The 20,053-nt window shown below is 41.6% G+C and overlaps 3 protein-coding genes across 8 annotated transcripts; 2 read left to right on the forward strand and 1 right to left on the reverse strand.

Moving 5' to 3' along the window:
• Positions 1-956: 956 nt before the first annotated feature.
• LOC144007170 (leucine-rich repeat and immunoglobulin-like domain-containing nogo receptor-interacting protein 1) lies at positions 957-10,519 on the forward strand. 6 transcript variants are annotated; one of them, XM_077506554.1, is made up of 5 exons: positions 957-2,813; positions 3,444-3,588; positions 5,020-5,137; positions 5,239-6,730; positions 7,870-10,519. In XM_077506554.1, the coding sequence occupies exon 5, from the start codon at positions 7,877-7,879 to the stop codon at positions 9,665-9,667; it is 1,791 nt and encodes a 596-aa protein (XP_077362680.1). In that variant the 5' UTR covers positions 957-2,813; positions 3,444-3,588; positions 5,020-5,137; positions 5,239-6,730; positions 7,870-7,876; the 3' UTR covers positions 9,668-10,519. The 6 variants fall into 6 exon arrangements, with proteins under 6 accessions (XP_077362680.1, XP_077362683.1, XP_077362679.1 ...); XM_077506557.1 differs by lacking the exon at positions 957-2,813 and adding an exon at positions 2,876-3,325; XM_077506553.1 differs by lacking the exon at positions 957-2,813 and adding an exon at positions 4,699-4,841 and having other exon boundaries at positions 3,351-3,588.
• On the reverse strand, positions 1,401-4,640 carry LOC144007172 (cathepsin K-like). The gene is made up of 7 exons (XM_077506561.1): positions 4,579-4,640; positions 3,891-4,215; positions 3,430-3,573; positions 2,232-2,456; positions 1,999-2,164; positions 1,815-1,920; positions 1,401-1,613 (listed from the first exon to the last, which is right to left on the reverse strand). Exons 2-7 carry the CDS (start codon positions 4,212-4,214, stop codon positions 1,514-1,516), a joined length of 1,065 nt encoding a protein of 354 aa, XP_077362687.1. The 5' UTR covers position 4,215; positions 4,579-4,640; the 3' UTR covers positions 1,401-1,513.
• Positions 10,520-10,792: 273 nt separating the features above from the next.
• On the forward strand, positions 10,793-13,583 carry vps72a (vacuolar protein sorting 72 homolog a). The gene is made up of 6 exons (XM_077506560.1): positions 10,793-11,175; positions 11,521-11,673; positions 11,772-11,898; positions 12,005-12,181; positions 12,394-12,538; positions 12,915-13,583. The coding sequence occupies exons 1-6, from the start codon at positions 11,050-11,052 to the stop codon at positions 13,300-13,302; spliced, it is 1,116 nt and encodes a 371-aa protein (XP_077362686.1). The 5' UTR covers positions 10,793-11,049; the 3' UTR covers positions 13,303-13,583.
• The last annotated feature ends 6,470 nt before the right edge of the window (positions 13,584-20,053 follow it).

Here is a 20,053-nt window from a genome sequence, read left to right on the forward strand (position 1 = left end):
TGTTTGGATTTGTGTTTCTTTTTTTATTTTCTTTTTTTCCTCTTTATTTTAAATTTTGTCTGTATTTTAAATGTACCTTATTAATCCCCCCGAAAATGTTTTGCGTTCTTTAATTTGATGGTAATGTGAGCTCAGCGCCCCTCACACGACTGAGTATACACCGTCCAGTTTGTTCCACCATCCAGCTCTCCATGGCAGTGACGCCTCGATCACATTTGTGGCTCCTTGTGTTGTCATGAGAAGTAAGATGCCTATATATTTAGAAGCATATATGTAAGAAATTAAATGAAACTACTTAAAGAATGGGAAAGTCTCTTGTTATATGCCTTGTTGTCTAAACACAGTTGTAAATTTACTTTTTTTGGGGGGGTTTGTTTGCTTTGGGTTGGGAGTTGCTGCTATGAGAAAAGATGATTATTTTTGGTAGTGATTTTGTTTTGTATATAAAGCCTATACACTATATATATATATATTCATATTCATGATGTGTACATACATGCTTGAGCCTTCATATATGCAAACTAGGACTCTGGATGAACACACTGTATGGAACGCACTTTAAAAAAAAAAAAAAATTGTTGTGAGACAAACCAACAATGATTCTTTTGTTTTTTTTGTTTTGTTTTTTTAACCCTAACAGTTTATCAGTTTTATGCATTTATGTCTGTTTAATTTTCAGCTGGGGTTCATGATGTTTTCATGGAGGGTTTTTCAAGCAACTTGAAAATTTTTATATATTTATTTATTTTTTAAATCGAAAATCAGCCTCCTTCCTAAAGTCGTTATCCCACCATGCCCACTATTTTTGGGTTGTGTGGAAATTAGGAGTTTTTGATGACCTATTTTACAATATTTTTCACATTAATTGAAATTAAAAATTGCAAGAACATATATGGGAATGCTTCAGCATTCCCACATCTTTGTAATTTTTAGGGGTATATATCGTCTGATGCTACATAACTTACAGTATTTGCACAATTTAACATTTAATATCAACTTTTCCCCATTTATTTTCAATGGGACAGACATTGAACTTTTTCAAAGTATCCTTTCCACGCCTACTTCCATACATATAACTTATCATAATCGTGTATGGTACTGCTCGGTGGCACAGATGGTAAAGTGCATTGTCCAGGAACCAGGAGGTTATAATTTATCTCTCAATTTACTTGATAAGCATTCCACATGCATTCAAATCTTAGCATTCAGCATTCCCACACAATTTATCCAGAAATTGCACTTAATCTAGCTTATTTAAGTAATTGTATATTTAAGATTTATTCTCCATATTATGTTTTTTTTTAATGTTATGTTTTTAAAATTAAATATCAAATTCATTTTAGAAACAATTCAAATATATTTTAGAATGAATTGATACACGTCTTATTACCATCAATTAATTCTGTTGTGTTTTTACCTTTTATTGTTTTACTACATTTTTTTTCACCTTCTAAAAAGAGATTCCTTGTGCTGAATTTATAGTCGAGTAGTTCGTTTGTCTTGGATCGTTGGATCACAGTTGAGGGTAGACAGCGAAGGAGGCGATACCACACGAGTTCTTCTTGTTCCGGATGATCCGAATGAAACCGTCTTCTCCCCATGCCGGCCCCCAACTGCAAACACAATTGTATTTGTTTTTTTTTTTTTTTTTTTTTAATAATTGTTTCTTCTTTACATCAGTGGTTCTTAAACTTTTTTTTTTTTTTTTTTAACAAGAACCAAAATTAAAATACAGTAACTCAGTATGCCAATCAATCAAGTATGATATTATAGCCACTAACATAATGGATGAATTACACAACTACGTTTTGTACCTGTTCTTGAGCAGCCAGTATTGTCGGCCATTGTCCGAGCCGTAGCCCACCAGCAGGACAGCATGATTGATCAACTTTGCGTTACAGTCGGGATCATCGTAGATGCCTGGCTGAGAAGATGAATTCATTATTGTATCATTATTTTAGGCCCAAAACAAACCTTCCTCACCTGTGACAGTCTCACCTCCCCTGTAGAGATGGAAAGATGGCAGCATGGCGTTGACGGCCACGGCGAGGGGTCCCACCTGGGCCACGGCGGCCTGCAGCGCCCTCTCGTCCCCGCGCGGGAGCACGCTAAAACTGGAGCAGTAGCCCGCCTTCCCCCTCGCGGAATAGCGACATTTCCCATTCTGGAAAGACAACTTTCCATCAGTGAGGTTGGGCGGGCAAACCTCGTAAAGCGACTCGAGGTTCGACCTGGTGTTCGTAAGGGTACGACTCCTCGGAATCGACGCCTCGGTTGCGTATGACGTATCGGTAGGCTTTCGTGATGTAACCTCCTTCGCAGCCGCGGTTGCCGTCGGCCGCACTGCAGTCCACCAGGTTCTGCGGGCTGAGCGGCACCAGGACCCCGGTCCGCTTCTTCATCTGGCCCTCGAGGGCCCCCAGAGAGCTGAAGGCCCAACACGACCCGCAGATGCCCTCGGAAAGGACAACTGACCATTGGTCACGTAATACTACACAGCAAACAACAAAACTTGATCCTTTTAAAATGCAGTTTAGCATTAATAAATGAAGCTATTTGCTTTTTGCTGTTCTGTGTGTAATCTTTACTTTTCATAGTTCTTGACAATTCGCTTTTTGTCACATAAAAAGTTTGTTTGGCGCCATCTAGTGGTGTTGTAAGGTTTAATTCGGTTGTTTGTTTTGTTTGGTCCACTGTTTATACTGTGAATGCATCAATTTGTGCTTCTGCTTGTATCCAGATGCAGCTGCTCGCGTGTCATCTCCTTTGCCATAATTTGCTCCCTAAAACGAATTGTTTGTAAATGTCAAAAGGTGAGTTTAATGACTTAATACAATTTGTGTAAAGTACTACTCCACACATTTAACTATGCGTGGTATTTACTATGAGGCTCATTTGACTTGATTTGTGCTGAATAATTAAACTACTAGTCTTTCATATAAAGAGTTCATAAGTACACCATGAAGGCTGCGCTTTATGGGCCTCCACATGGCGCCATCTTGTGGCATTAATAGCTCGCTACAATTACACAACGACGCCTTCACGTGCTATGGGAAAGATGGATGTTACCACTCGGAAACTCCTAATCACGACCGAGTTCTGTTCATGTGATTTTGTTGTCATAGCAAAATTGTGTGCTACCTAATTGCGTAATTATAAAACAGCCTAGCGGACGTTAACGCCCTCATAATTGTTAATATTTCTTGCCATTCACAAATCCTTGTGCACTCTCCGCCATGTTGAAACTTGACAAGTTCTCTCGACTCGGAAATTTTCGCATCAAAAATAAATTCCCAGTTCTCCAGTACAAAATACGACATGAGGGGTTGGTTCACGTGCTACTTTCTACTCTACATGTGGTATTTACCATAATTACGGTGCCACTTGAAGGCAGCAGTAGTTGTGGGTATTATGGATGCTATGGCTTACTTGGTTGAGCACAGGGCCGACCAGACCTTTGCTCCTCCAATCTACACTGCCAGGCAACGTGAGGTTCTTCCACGTGTGGTTTTTGGACCGTGCCACCTCGTCCATCTTGAAACCGTTCAGCTTCTGGTTCACCTCCGCCGTCATCTTAAAGCACACAATGTACGTACAGATTATTATTTTTTTTTTTCATGACATGAATTATGTAGCAAATGAATGCTCAAAGCCATGCCTGATTGACCCATCTCTTGTTGGATTCATTTAAATGTAACCAAAGTTGGAGCTATCAAATCCAATGGGTACTATTTTAATTAGTAGTCTGCACTGACCAATTTTGTCCACTAGAGGTCAGTCTCGTATGCTTTGATTCAATGTAGCGTTGACAACCGAAGGGGCCTGATGCTGCCTCCATACTCAGTAATTTAATGTGATAGATAATACGTCAGACCAGACTGGACCCCCACCATGTCTGCCAGATGGTTAAGTCCCAGTGTGAAGTTGTGTCTCCCCAACAAGACTTCCCGGTTGTGTCCGAGCACCACTTTCACGTTCTTCTCCCACACGGCTCTCCTGAAGGCAGCCTCAGTCTCAGAAACAAGATCAAACACAAGTTCAGGTCCGGGCATGTAATATGTCCAATATGATGCAATGGTCCAATTGCACAGTCCCACCTGGTTCTGGTAGACCTTGCCATGCTGGAGGGTCCACCTGTGCCACGTGTCGTCCAAAAGGGTCGAGTAGATGGAAATCAGTGGTCCCAAAAGCAGCACTGTGCATACGATGTACATCCTGCAAAAGTGTAATCAGTGTTGTACTTTTTTCTATTATTGCATGTGTGGGTGTTATTAATTTTCAGCATTGGCAGTCACATTTTGAATTGGACAAGCATGACACACATCCAATATTCCAATTTCCATTACATGCATTTGGAAAGAATGTGCCTCCCAATTTTGTCATTTTTACTTTTCTCTGCAAACAATGAGGTCGTTGTTTTTTGAAGCCCACAACATTTGGTAAAACTCGTCAAAATGGAGAACTGCGCTGCATCATACTGACAGTCATTTGAAGTGTTTGTTCCCGTGTGGCTCAGTCATGAAGCAAACAAAGTCAATACCGGGAATTTTTTTGAAAAAGGAAGAAGTTAGCATCTACCTTATTGGAGTCTGCTTCTTGTTTTGTCTTCTAACAGAACCCAACACTTAAGATGTTGTTCCCACACACACAAGCTCAAGCATTTGGCTCTTCTCTTGTCTTTTCTTTTCTGTTTTCTAGCATAGGGTCACTGCCGCTCTGACCCGTCATGTGAATCTCATTTACAAGCGCTCCATAATAGAATGCGAAGGTGGAAGTGGCAAAGTGGAAACTACTTCTTGCTTGAAAAGGAAACCGTGGAAATGTCGGTTTGAGATTCCGAGGTGACATTTAAATGCGAATTGTACAGACTGGTGACTGGGCTTTCCTATAGGATCTTTTCTGTCACTGCAACTTCAAATCTTGTTTAGAGTGTTGTTTTTCTGACATTTTTCACGTTCCTGTCGATGTGGCCAATCATGTAGAAACGAAGAATTTCTTTTTGTCCTTCCTTTCCTATAGCTCTCAATGGACATCAAGCCTTTAAAAAGAAAGCTAATAATCATGCAGATTCACTCCTAAATCCTGTTGAAAGTCTTCCTGCAAGAAACTAACAGCCAATGAAATGTGTCACGATCAGGTGAGCATGTTAACTTTTGGTAGCACGGTACACTAGTGGTTAGCAAGTCTGCTTCACGGTAGAGAGTTTCTGGGTTGGAATCTCATGACTGGCGTTTGCAGGTTTTCCCCGCATTGCCTGTATTTCCTAAAATTCATTCCAAAAAACAAAGACTCCAAAAGAAGACTCATGCATGGTTACGCAACGAGTACCGGTTGATTCAGGCCCACCCCTCCCGGAAATCCGGGCGCGGACGGAGAGCGGCTGGCTCCCCGGAGGTAGCAGATGGCCGAGTTGCTGACTCAGCGCCGATTCTGCGGTGGCAGTCGCACAACATTAGGTACACCTGCATCGTCTCATCTTGGATGCACATGTGAAATGTAGTTTATTGTTCTTGGTTTTCTCCATGATGTCATGCTTGGTGAGGACATTCTGATGTATTAGATTAGCTTTAGGTGTACCTAATGTTATGACCCCAGGGCCATAGGATTCATTTGGTAGACCTGTGGGGCATACATGTTGGTCAGGTATTTTCCATTAATTAATATGCACAAATATTAATACAAAAAAAAATGTATAGTAGCGTAGAAATAATTGTAAATAAGTTATCATACATTTGCTGCAATGAAGAACTACTTCTGCTTGCAATGAAGACTGCTTTGCTCTGTTCACACTCACATTCTCACAGCCTGGCTATGTGAAGATGACTCAAAAAGCTGAAGAACCACAACATCTAACGCAGCAGAATGGTTCGAGCCGGTCTGCTGAGGTCGCCTGATTTCTGTTAAGAAATGATTGCAAACTTGACCACACGTAATCTTCGACTCACATGCACAACACATAGACAAACAAGTACACTGTGTTCCAACTATGCCTCGCATTTGCATTATTAGAGTTGGAGCACCCATGTAACTCGGGGCGTGGAAAAAACAAATAAACAGAGAGGGTGAGGAGAGGAATCTTCAGAGAGTGCAGGAGTGAATTGTATCAGTCAGTTCCTCTCCTCTCTTCTCGCGAGCCCTGAACTGAGTCTTCTCTCCTTTTTATGTCGTGTTTAATAGATGTCAAACAGGTAACCCTGACAACTAGTCACAGGAGAGCAATGTTGAAGTGAGGTGATGAGCTTCGTTTTGTCAGGCCAAAAAAATTTTCATTTGAAAAAAAAAGTACTTTGCTGCCATCTTGTGGCAATTGCAAACTTCAGATTGACACTTGCAAATTTTCGCCGTTGTTTTACTTGAGCCAGCCCTCTGTGCAATTTTAATATTAAATAATAATAAAAAAAAAAAAGTCCCGGAACGCTCATAATTTGGCTGACCCGCGCCTCCTCGCATCCAGCCTTGGACCGAGGCCACCAGGCTGCACATATAATCCCCCAGCTTCTCCTCCTCCTCCTCGTTGCTGCCATGAGGACACCGCTTCATTTCCTTTCAGTTTCCTAAAGGGCAGAAGGTTGATTTTTCACTTGAATTTATTTTTCATATTTGTTGCGCTTGTAAAGACTGTCTCATCTGAAAATGTCACCCCCCCCCCCCCCCCACACACACTTTCTCCTTCAGTGACAACATGAAGATGGAGTAATCACAGTGAGAAAGCATCTGCACTCAAGCATCGGTGAGTCACAATATCTTATCTTTATGTGCCTTCTCCTTTGAAAATATTGCAGTGCACGTTTTGACTGTCTCTGCATGTCACAAACGGGTTCATGTTTGCCGAATATGGAAGTTTGGTATTCATTTGAGTCCTGTGGAGATACGTTGACACGTTATAATCTGACTCTTATGATATCAGCATAGCTTTTGAGAATCTGGATCTGTTTATTATGATGGTTGTCACGCAACAGAAATATTTAATGCAATTAAATCTGAAAATGTGCTATATTTATTTAATTGCTAAAATGACTGGAATAATGGTAAACATTTAATATTTAAATATGGTAACAAAATATTTGTCAAAATATTGCAGTAAGATTTGATAAATTTTTACATTTTCAGTTATTGCAACTTTTGATCAATTATTTAATTTGATACTGACAGAGCTGTTATTTGCAATATTAAAATTATATTGCAATAACATTTGACAGTCTTTTAAAACAAAATTTTAATTGTAATTCAATTAAATTCAGTTCCATAATTTATTACATTTGTTGACATCACGCAAAATATTTGTAATTGTTATGATATTACAGTAACAATTGATAAACAAGTATTGTTTAATTTTATTTTTATTTGTAATTGTGTGGTGTATGTTTCATTATTTTGGGAACTTATTTAATTTTATGTTGGTTATTTATATTAATTGTAATATTAAAATATTTAAACCGTTTTATTTATTTTTTGATAAACTTTGTCTACTTTTTCTAAATATTTATTTAAATATATTATCCAATATAAAAAATATCAGCTGTTATTTTAATTACATATTTTTTTGTATTTATTTTGTTAAATGTTTAATATCATACAGCACAGGTGTCAAACTCACGGCTTGGGGGCTATATTCGGCACCCACAGCATTTTATGTGGCCTGCCAAAGGAAATTATGTGCGTCAAATTTGTCTCTCGCTAAAATACTGAAATTGCAAATTTTTGTCACTTTTAAAAACATTGAGATATTGCAAGAATTTTTGGTTACCAATCCCCCGTTTAAATAAATGTAATATTTGAGCAATTTTCCCTGATCTCTGATTTCACGTCATTTTGTTGTGTGAATACATTTCTGATGTTCTCACTTTTGTGCACTTTGGTTCGGTGCAGCTTTCTCATGCAGGCAGGCCGCCGCCACCCAGTGAGTTGGGGGGTTTTCTGCGTCGTGACTGCCGGCTTGGCGCTGACGTCACGAGCGGCGGGGTCGTGCCCTCATCCCTGCCGCTGCGGCGAAGCCGCGTCCACCGCCGACTGCTCTTCCGCGCGACTTGCCGCCGTGCCCCAGCGCCTCACGCCGGATTTGACCGGACTCAACCTGAGCCACAACGCCATCCGGACTCTGGCGCCCGAGCCATTCGCGGCATTGACGCGACTGGAAGACTTGGATTTGAGCGACAACCTCCTGCCGTACATCGACGCCGACGCCTTCCTAGGCCTGCGGAGCTTGTTGGAGCTCCGCGTGGCTCGCAACCGCCTGAAGGTGCTCCCGGTCGGCACGTTCGCCGGCTTGTCGAGGCTACGGCTGCTGGACGTGAGCGGCAACGAGATCCTCGGCTTCCTGGATTTCACCTTCCGAGGCTTAGCCGGCCTGCGCGTTCTGAAAGCGCTGCGCAACGATGTCGTCTTTGTCTCTCGCCAGGCCTTCGCGGGTTTAACCGACCTGCTGCAACTCCACCTGGACGCCCGCAACCTCACGACGGTGCCCACTGAGTCTTTTGCGCACCTTATCGGCTTGACCGTTTTACACCTGCACCGTCTCGATTCCAACGTGTTGCCAAACTACGCTTTCATCGGCCTGGCGCGACTGAAGGAACTCGTCATCGCCGATTGGCCCAGACTTGAGACGTTATCAGCAAACAGTCTGGTTGACCTCAATCTTACGTCCTTGATGATCCGAAACTGCAACCTGAGCGCAGTCCCATACGGCGCTTTACATCACCTCGTCTACCTTGTACACCTCGACTTGTCTTGGAACCCGATCGGCTACGTTCAAGGCAATCAGCTCAGGGGCCTTCTCAGGCTAGAAGAGTTCCTCCTAATTGGGGGACGGTTGCGATGCATCCAAATGACGGCGTTTCGCGGTTTGGCACATCTGAGCCTGCTCAACGTGTCGGGAAACCTCCTGAGCACCTTGGAAGAGGGCGTTTTTCAATCGCCGGACGCCCTCCGGCGTCTCGGGCTGGACGGAAACCCGCTGGCCTGCGACTGCCGCCTGCTCTGGCTGGCGCGCCGACGTTCGTCGCTAGACTTCGGCGGAAGCCCGCCAGCGTGCGGCGCTTTGGAGCCGTGGAATTTCCTGGACTACGCCGCAGAAGAGACGGCGGAGCTGCTCACGTGCCGGCCCCCTCGCATCCGACTGCACCAACCCACCCTGGCGAGCGTGGAGCAGGGCCACACGGCGGCGTTGCGCTGCGACGCGGAAGGCCAACCCGAGCCTTCTGTCACCTGGCTCAACCCCAAGCGGAGAGCTTTAACGGACGCAGGCCGGATACGAGCGGTCGGCAATGGCTCGCTGGAGGTACGCTACGCGCAGCCGCAGGACGCCGGCACTTACCTCTGCGTGGCATCCAACGCGGCGGGAAACGACACGCGGCCCGTTGAGCTGCGCGTCCGAGCCCTTCCCAAAAAGAAGAAACTCTTTCACCTCAAAAGCTGGCTCGCGGCCTTGCCGTCTTCCTCGCCACCGTTCGACGTCAGGACACTGCTGATCGCGGCGTCCATAGGTTTCCTGTCATTTTTCAGCTCCGTCAGCCTGTGCTTTATCGCCATCTTTTTTTGGAGTAAGGGTAAAGGGCAGATAAAGCACACCGCCAACATTGCATATGTGCCCCGCAGCGCTGCCACCAGCAACAATGGCGGCGCCAGCAACTACATGGAGACGAGCAGGTTCACAATGAAGCTGATGTAAACAATTGTGTGAATAAAGTTTTTTTTTTTTTTCAAGCTGAAAGTCTAAAGTTGAGTGTTCCCATTTTCAAATGGCTACTTTTTTTCAGGGGGTAACACAAATAAACAACCCAAATAATGTGGTAGCGCAACTGCTAAAAAATAGGATGGAGCTGATTTTAGAATTAATCACATTAAAACCCATCTTCATACTATTATATATTCACCTGCCACCGTTTAAAGTGCCTCTGATTAAATCCACATAAAGTTCAGATGTTTTAGTAGGCTTTTCCAGTCTTTTTTTTTTTTTTTTTACTTTACATTTTTTAAGAGAAGCCGGACGATTTTGTGCCAATACTGACAGCAGTTCATATTGACAACTGTTCATAATTCTTTACACCTCACCAGTTCCAGCTGAAGAAGAACAACCCAGAAAGCCAAATAGGAACCCTCAGTATACACTCCAGCTCACCCACGACCATAACGAGGATACAAAAGTTAGAAAATGAATGGAAATGTATTACATGACTCTTAATATAGCAAATGCTCAGTGGACAGGGTTAAATGGCCTATAATGTAGAACGAAGTTCATTCACATGCATCATTTACATCATCTTCCATGAGACTTCAATGGCCTGCATGCAAAGCAACCAATGAGTGCAAATACATGTAAAGTTATATTTCTCATCTAAATAGTGTTTGTTTATAAATATAATCCTATATGTATAATACTGTAACTATGCAACCCAAAACAATTCTATTTTTCTCAAGAAAGGTGAATTTAACCTTGTAGGTAACTATGTATTATGTTCTGTTTATTTTTTTATACTTATTTCATCTTTCTTCTGGTATTGATTGATGTAATCACGTTCAAAACCCAATAAATTATTAAATGCATTTTTTAAATGTGTCTTTTCTTCAGGCGTTTGAGGCACGTTCATTGTATTTCAAAATAAAATACTTCCTGTTCACTTTCGATATCACGAAGGAAATACACGAACTAAATAAGTTTACGGCATTTTAATACTTTATTTGTTTGAACGTTTTCTGGTAAATGGAATCATTTAAGTAGTCACTGTGCCCACTTTAATTCGGCATTACATTATTTTGAAGCCAAGTTATCTTTACCGGATGTACATATGTTAATCCGGAAGAAAACAGCTGCTAGTAAATGGTAGCTAATGTTTGCCGACAGCGACAAGCTGTAATTGCAATAATTTTGTAATAATTCGCCGACTGAAAACAGATTAAAGCCATTTATTTGAATGTAGTTGCGAACCCGTATATACGGAAAGATAGTTTTACGGACTCGGGACGATTTTTTTAAGAAATACATTTGACGCTAACGCACCCTGCTAATCAACACACCCGGTGCATAGCTTTGGTAGCTTTGTTTGCTAATTAATGCAGAAAATGAGTCTTGCAGTTCACCGCGAGCCCCGAAAGACTGCGGGGAATCGCATGTCCAAGTTGTTGGACGCCGAGGAGGAAGATGAGTTCTACAAGACCACTTACGGAGGCTTCAACGATGTAAGGTGTTATTGTTGGTGATGGACTAATCATTAGGAACACATTAGAGCTGGGATGTATGGCCGTAAATTAGTATTTAAAAATGAAGATCCATTTATTAATACAAAAATCAAATCACAATAACGTGATAAAAAAATACGAGTATATTTTCACATTTTCTTTGAAAACAATTGCATACTGTAATTTTAGGGCATATTTAATTTACATCCACGCTCCCATGAGGTTGTTTAGTGTTTCTAATGTTGGTTGGAATGAAACTAATAATAAGGGTATCTTTAATGTGTGTTTTCATGTCTCAACTTTATTCCTTTTGGATTTGTATTTTTCAAACCCTATCCCTACAAGGAATCAGGAGATGATGAGTACCATGAAGATCACTCAGACACGGAGGACGAGGTGGACAGCGATTTTGACATTGACGAGGGGGACGAGCCAGACAGCGCCCAGGAGGATGATGCACCTCGAAGGAAGAGTCGAGTTGTTACTAAAGCGTATAAGGTGGACCAACTACACTTCATCATCAAAAAGTAGATAATGGGTTCTGCAAGGTGAACACTGCTCATCTTTTATACTAACTTTTTGTGTGTCCCATACAGGAGCCCGTGAAGGTGGCCAAGCCCAAACCCAAACCCAAAAGACCCTCAGAGGAAACAAAAAAGACAGAGCGGAAACCCAAAACAGAGCTCAAGCGTAGGATTCCGCAAGAATTTCAAGACTATGGCGGTAAAACCTCCCACCATCGCCTCCTTGGCACTTTTTCACCCTTCAACAAAGAGAACATGACTCGGCGCCTTGAAAAGCTCAGAAAACAGCTTATTTTCTCTTGTAGCTCGCAAGTCAGTGCGCCAGTCTACCAGCGAGCACACCCGCAAGACCAACCTGCGACTGCAAGAGCGCCAAGATGCCCCACGCCGCCGCAGGGGGGCTCACCGAGACCGGCCCCTCACCCAAGAAGAGCTTCTGGCCGAGGCCAAAATAACCGCCGAGCTCAACATTCGATCGCTTGGTATCAACTTTTTTTTTTTTTTTCCCCCCTTTCAAATGAGGAGAGGAGCTTCTTTTATTAAGGCCAAAGCAGTTGTCTTATAACAAAAGTTTGTTTTGCTGCCATCTTGTGGCAGGTATAAGTAATTAACCTTTTTGAGGGGCTGGTGTCAGTTGCTGGCGAATGATTTATATATTTATTTTTTATACAATAATTTTTGACTGTCCTTGTAGAAAATTACGAGCGTCTGGAAGCGGACAAGAAAAAGCAAGTCCACAAGAAGCGCCGTTTCGAGGGACCCACCATCCGCTACCACTCTGTGCTGATGCCCCTCGTCTCACCGGCGCTTCTCAAAGAGGAGAACGTAGACGTCGAAGGGTACGTTTGTGAGGCTGACCTGTCTGAACTTTTATTTTTTTATTTTTTGCTAATCTGCTCACCGGAAGCAATTTTATTTGGGATGCTTTGAGCGGTTAATCCCTTTTTATATTATCGTTTAAAAAAAAAAAACAAAAAAACAAAAAAAAACAACAACAATATGACTGCTTATGTAATTTGGCAGTGGAAATTTTTCATTTGTTGCAATTGATTCTGGTGAGTAGAGTTGAGTATTGGGTGACACATCTGTGGGCCCTGAAACAGTCCTTAAAAATGAAATGTATTTCATCTGTGTACATTTTTCATAAAGTCTGTATGGAAGGTAAAAACTGAAATGGCCTTGATGTTTTTTTGTTTTGTTTTTTTTCCCCTGAAGGTTGGACCAGGATGTCCCAACGTCAGCGGCGCCGAATCCCGCCACGCCGTCCCAGCAGCCCGCCGGCGGCCTCTGCTCGCGGACCTTCATAACGTTCAGCGACGACGAGGCGTTCGAAAGCGCCTTCCCGCACAGCGCTCAAGCAAGTCCGCAGGTCCCCGTGCAGGAAACCTGCCCCGTCACCCACAAGACGGCGCTGTACCGGGACCCGGTCACCGACATCCCCTACGCCAACGCCAGGGCCTTCCGCATCATCCGCGAGGCCTACCGTAAGTACGTGGCCGTTCACGGGTTCCCAAACGCCTCGGGAGGGATGACGGGACGGGACGCGGCGTCGAGAGCCGCGCGCCACAGGATGGCGGCCAAGCAGAGCACGCTCGCCACGTAAATGGGTTTCTTTTTCTTTCATTATGGGAACACTACATCCACAAAAAGTGCACAATGGACATGGGATTTTAGTCTATAGATTAATTTCTGGATCTACAACTTCAAGTTGAGTGGATTAAGCCTTGGGACTCTTTTTCTGCCATTCTCTCTCTCTCTCTCTCTCTCTCTCTCTCTTTTTTTGTTTTGTTTTGTTTTGTTTTGTTTTGTTTCAATAGACTGCCCTTTTGAACTGTGAAAAAGCAACTATTTTTTTTAAACAAATAAAACTTGAAGTAATTTACATTCTAATGTTCACACTACTCTGCAGCTGTAGTTCACGGGTGGGGAGTAATTATGCAATGATAAATGTCACAGTCCAATGAAAAGCAGGTATTTGTAAATGAAGTGTTCGTTTCAAAATCAAGCAAAATCAATATTTGATGTTTTTGTTCAAGCCATTCATACATGCCTACCCGCACATGGGCAAAAATGTGCATGATAGATGCTTTTCATTAGACTCATGGTGCTACTTTTCACTTCATTCAAAGCATGCAGCAACAACTTTTTTTTTTTTTTTTTTCCTGCCCTCATTTTTTTTTTTGGGGGGGGGCGGTTGCACATTGAAGTTGGGGTTACCCTCCGAGGGCCTTTTTCTGAATATATAAATGATTTTCATTTTATTTTAAAATCAGAAGTCAGGGATAATACTGCAGTTGTTCAAGTTATTGTAAAAAGGAGTTTGGTATTTTACCATTTCTGAAGATTTTGATTTATTGCATATGACAATGGTGAAATGTAGGTGGATTTGAGCAAGAATCATGGAAGTTGATTTACAAAATTTGCTTTAGCGGGCCGTATAAAATGATGTGGGGGTCCGGATTTGGCCACTGGGCCTGAGTTTGTGTGTGCTGCACAGAAGTAATCAGGACAGAGTCAAAACCCAGTCTAATGGAAGCTCCTCCCCTCACTTCAATATAGTTCCTTGACACCATGATGCCACAAGATCACACGCGCTACTTTTTTTGTTAGGGGTTTGCCACCATCTTGTGGTAACTTTGGACATTACCGAAATAGCACTATAATAAATATTCAGTTTATTATTATTTTTTTGCCAACAAATAACTTGTAAATGTCCACCCAATTTTGTGTTAAAACGCACCTAAAAAAAAAAAGTTTTAAGTTTCTCTCTGTCCTTTTTTTTTTTTTTTTTATTGCAACATAAAAAAGTGAAAATCAAGCAAAACAGCACCATCTGTTGGTGGGGCACTGCTACACAGCTGACATTTTTAGTGAGGAATTACAGAAAAAAAATTGCCAAATAAGATTGGTGGTAATGTTAATGAAAGTAATTACAGTTTACCCCCCAGCTTATTCACAGTTTATGAATTCACATAGTGCCTTTTTATAATCCTTTTACCCAATCACTTTTCACAGTTTTTGTTGTCAGTCGGTCTGTAGAACAAAAAGAACTACGTTTCCGTGGGCCCAAGGAACTATGTTTGAATGAATTGAGAAGCTTCATTTGGACAAAAGTAGTGCTTTACCACCATCTAGTGACATCTATAGACAGTTAAGCCTTTTTTTAGGATGATGTCAATTACTCGCAGATTTTCTTTTATCTGGATTCTCTTCCAAAAAATGCGTATTTTCTGTCACCCTGATGACTATTGAAGAAAATGTGATGAAAATTGATTGTTTTGACATTAGTAAGCCAAATATGTTTTGTCATTCCGTTGCTGGCTCGTCATGGTGCAAATGAGGCATGTGAAGGTGAACTTGTCTTCCTCTCGGATGACGGTGACAATGATTGCAAAGAACTTGTCGTCACGGCGACAGAACAAAAAGAAAAATCCTTCGCCCAGCTTGGCTAATTGATTTGTTGTGTTGTGACAGCGCAATTATCATCATCATGATCATCTTGCTGTGTGGTGCTGTTACCTGAATTAGATGAATGTAAAACATTGCAAAGCACAAACACTAACTTTAACATAAATATGAGCGAATGCTAATAGTAAAGTACAATGTTTCCTTGATGCTCATAAAATTTGGAGTTCAATATTATTTGGGGGTAAAATATGCCTTACATGGGAGGTCAAGTCCAATTGTGATTACAATATGTTAATTGTGGTCCGCTATTCCAAACACGGCATTCGGATTGAGAATATGAGCTAAGCAACAAAATCTACCTGTATTTAGGCATCTCACTGGGGGGGGACATTTTGTCACGTGCTGCGGACTCAAAATCAGCTTGCAAACGTCACATGACCAAAGCTACAAAACAGATGATTAATCGTTCCCTAAGTCCTTAGGGACTGGGATGACAATTTTCGATAGCAAGTAGCAAAATGGCCGCCCCCTGAGATGGAAGTAAATAGGTGGATTTTTCTGCTTCATGCATACTACACATTACACAAACGCATACATTATTAAGCACAATGCCGTGTTTGGACTAGTGGGGACACCGAACATATTGGGGGGTAATTTGCCTTTTGCTTTTTTATGTTAAATTTCGACAGAATGACATAATTGGTGACATTAGAATGCCACGTGAACCTCACTAGGCCTCATTTTAGCCAGCATCACAGCATTAACTACTGTCCTTTTCCATTTTCATTGTTTTTGTTTGTTTGTTTGTTTTTTGCGAGACCTGAAGAAGAATTTGATGAGAAGACAGATCTGGTATTGGTCAACCGTTTTGCATACAAAGGACATTTGCTGCATTCGAGGAAGGTAAGGAGTTGAGTTTTTCCGACTTCATCCCAGGAAATCTGCACACCTCTTAACTTGGAAATTTGAGTTGCAAAGTCAAGAAAAGAAATGATTTATTTCTTATAACATTAATGTAGTTATTCTCACAAAAGTAACTCTATGTAACCCAGCGTGATTTTGACGGACTGTGGTAACCATGACAACAAACAATTTATCAGAATCAGCTGTCTTTGTTGTTTACATTCACTTCAAAAGCTTTGAAGTCGTAATTGGGAGATTCCAACTGGGGTATGTCCAACTTTCAAATGCAGCATTAGCCAAAGGACTTTGACCACCATCTTGGGGACAAATAGGGGACACTGGGGCTAGTTGTATCACTTTTTATACTTTTATATATTGCTTGGAGTCAATACATCATATATAAACAAATTGTATACCACAGGAAAGACCAAAGTCTTGGGTAAAAAAAAAATTTTGTATTCACGTCGTGTTCGTACTTTGGGTCAATGCAGAGTTATAAGCCATCAAATAGAGGGAGTGAACATGTGACATGTTGCCCCACCAATGGGCAAGTTGTCACATTGGATTTTGCAACTAATAAAACAAGGACAAAATTATCCTTGTTCTCCTGTTTTTTTACTTTTCCAGCCAGAGAAATTGTTTATCATTGATCTTGAAAATGTAGTCATTGAGCAAACTTTAACAAAATATTATGAAATACATTAAAGCCCTTAGGAACTGCTGGCATATATGTCACAGCTCTCAGCCTCAAATGCCTGATTTGCTTCCCTTAGAATGGAAATTTGAGATTAAATTGAATTAAAAAAAATATATAAAGTGATAGATGGATGGATGGTTCATTATGAAACTTAAACCAGTCCTGACATATGAGCACACTAGTTATAACAACTGGAAAATCAATTTTTAAACAATGAAACAAAACCTAGCAAAATAAATTCCTCACTATTCAGACTCATCATCGGAAGAACAATTCTGGCATAAGTAAAAAGAGTTGCCAGAGGTGCATTTTTCATTGGACCCTTCTTTGCATATGTGACAACAAACCCCAAAATGACTGACAAGTTGCCCCAAACGACCATGTTGGCTTATACACTTGCTCAAGTTTAAAGTTAGCTTAAAACCGAGCAGTGACTGAGGCATGACAAGATGCCTGAATCTCTCTGACGAGTCCACGTTTTGCTGCTCAAATTTGTCTCCGTTCGACGCCTGTCACGAAGTTGAAAATTTTGACTGTGGGTTGTGCAAAACAGATAACTGGCACTCATGTCAGCTCACAATGTGCTATTCTCTTCTCAGACGGTACACAACCCCTGACCATTTATGCCAAGAAAACTAGTATTCCACTTTTTTGTTGCGCCCTGTGGTGGTGAAGAAAATTGCAATGTGACAACTTACCCGTGATACAACTCGCCCCGGTCTCCCTTACTTTAAGGATTTGGATCATCGGTAATTAGAGAATTGATCGGACTCTCATCAAAGGACGATAATTTTTCAATTCAACATAGTCTGACTCTGTACAATAAAGGTGTAATGACAACCATTTGGAGCAAATTGATCTCAATAGGAAATATTGTGACTAATGATTCTTATTATTTTTATTCCTTCTATATTAGCAGTTGTACGTTGACTGATGCCTCTTCAGCATTGAGCCTGTATTGTTTTCCAGTCAAAAGCACATTTAATTCTATTAAATTTCACCTTCCAAGCAGAACACTCAGCTTTGGCCCGACCAAGTAAACACTTGGCAGAACGGCGTTATCCCTTCTCTCGTTCTAGTGTGGCAGTTGCCATGGCGACCGAGTGTAGGTGGTGTACTGTGCTGTACTCTCTTCCCTTGTATACCCCCCAAACCACCTCCGCCCCTCCCTTTACAATCCTTCTAGCCCACGTCAGTCATGAAATGCCTGCAATTGCCTTCGTGGAACTGTAAATTGCCATACCTGAGCAATCATGAGAATGTCGATAAACTATGTCAACTGACAGACATTTAAATTCACCTCAAGGTTGTTTGTATTTTTCAATTCAAGAATTACGAAATGCAGTCTTTTGATGTATGTATTAGCCATTTTTTTAATCTCAAGGTTTTCTTTCTTTTCTTTCTCCTGTTGTCCATGCATGGACTTTCTTTTTTTTTCTTTTTTCTTGTTGCAGGCAAGCTATTCTTTTATCAGTTTCCATGGCGATGCGCATGAGTGAAGGCTCACGTTTGATTTAAGAAGGGTAAAAAAAAAAATGATCCACACAACGTGGACCAAGAGGCAGTTTTTATGTATAGTTGGTCGGAAGATTTAGTGGTGCGAGTGTTGAAAGTTGATGAAAGTAGTGGGCCGTGCTGTCCACGCCGCGTGCCCTTCCACTTCTAAAAATACATCCTTGCCCATCATCCAAGTTCTTGTTCTCGTACATATTTTATTTATTTATTTGCAGACAAGTGGTTCTGTTATCAGTTTCCATGGCGATGTGTGTGTGTTGAAAATGGCGTGCAAAGAGAGGAAGAAAAGAGACCTGTCACTTAGTCCTGGTCTATATTTAGGAGTGCTGTCCGACCACTGTCAGTTATGTCGGCGACAATCTAAAGTGGACTTGTTAGGTGCGAATAAACCCGTCATCATTCACTGTCATGGTCGCTATGATGATGCCGTTCGTTTACACAGAACAGCCAGGTGGAATAAGGCCACAAAATTACAGACAGTAACGAGCATTTATCCGCCTTTGCTTTGCGCGTGAGCATCCAACTAAGGCGGGATATCTTTGGTTACACCAATTTGCAGGATTTTACTGTATTTCTGAGAAAAATTCCTACCTCATATTTTAGCTAAAGGTCGCTCTGGTACTACCTCAAAATGGTCTTCTGTTATCGCTCTCATATGGCAATTTTAATGTGTCGCTGTTCTGTATAAACGGCACAAACATGAAATAGGGGGAGTAAAGTCGACCTGGCAATTTTCTGCCTTTCGTTTTTACGAGTAACAGAGGTGGAATTAGAATATATAACGTCACTGCTTAGCTTCCGCTGCGCCTCCCGGAGGGCAAGAATCCCATAACGAATGTGGACAGCTTGATTTTCGGAGAGCGTTTTCGTTAAAAGGTGGGAAATGTGTCAAGTGTCACAAAAAAAAAAAGAAATGTCCCGGGTAGGACACTACATTACTGCGACAAATTGAAACCAGTCGTTTGGAGCCGCTCGCTACAAAAAAAATGGATTTGTTGGAAGGCAAAGTGGAAGTTTAAGGTATGTTGTTTTTGCTTGAAACAGTCCGTCGATCACTACTTTCATGGTGTAAATTGTCATTTATGAAATGGTTTGTGTCCAGATATACTCGTCTTGCTGTATATCGAAGTCTAGCTGCTAACAGACCTCGCGCTTACAACAGAGATCAAGCCAGAGTTAAAGTGTTAATTGTGATAATTGTGTTAAATCGTTAAGTTTCGGTTCAAAATTACTTGAATACTTGGGCAAAAAAAATATGACTGATTGTTTTTTGAAAGATAATATGGCGTATTCATCACGTCTGCCTCAAATTTACAATCAGAAGTTAATGTTATGACCCACCGGATATAAAATGATGTGAGCATATCCTCTTACTTTTTGTGGGTGCAAAGCAATGGCGTTGCAGTTTCGCGCTAGTCACCGTGCTCGTCTTTCACTCCTCACTGTCTTCTGCCTGGTTTAGAATCGCTGCCGGCAGCCGAAGGAACGATCTCGTCTCTTTGAGCTACTTGAGCATCCGTCGGCCACGCACAAGTTCACCATAGAATACCTCGCTGATTTATCAACTGTTTGACTGATTTTCTAGCTCACACTAATTGTTTTCTAATTCACTTGCATTGATGCCTTGCCCTCCACCGCGAGGGGCGCACTTATACGTGACGTCACACTGGAAGGGTCTATTGGCACTGCTCGAGGTGAGAAAAAAGTGGTATTGAACAGCCCTAGTTGAAAGCAATTGTCGCCATCCAGCAAGTTCTATCCTGAAAATATATGATCATTTGATAGGGTGAGCCCCCCTCCAAAAAAAAAAAAAAAAAAAAAAAAATGTACT

The sequence above is a fragment of the Festucalex cinctus genome, chromosome 19, assembly GCF_051991245.1.
Source record: "Festucalex cinctus isolate MCC-2025b chromosome 19, RoL_Fcin_1.0, whole genome shotgun sequence".
In the NCBI taxonomy this organism is placed as follows: Eukaryota; Metazoa; Chordata; class Actinopteri; order Syngnathiformes; family Syngnathidae; genus Festucalex; species Festucalex cinctus.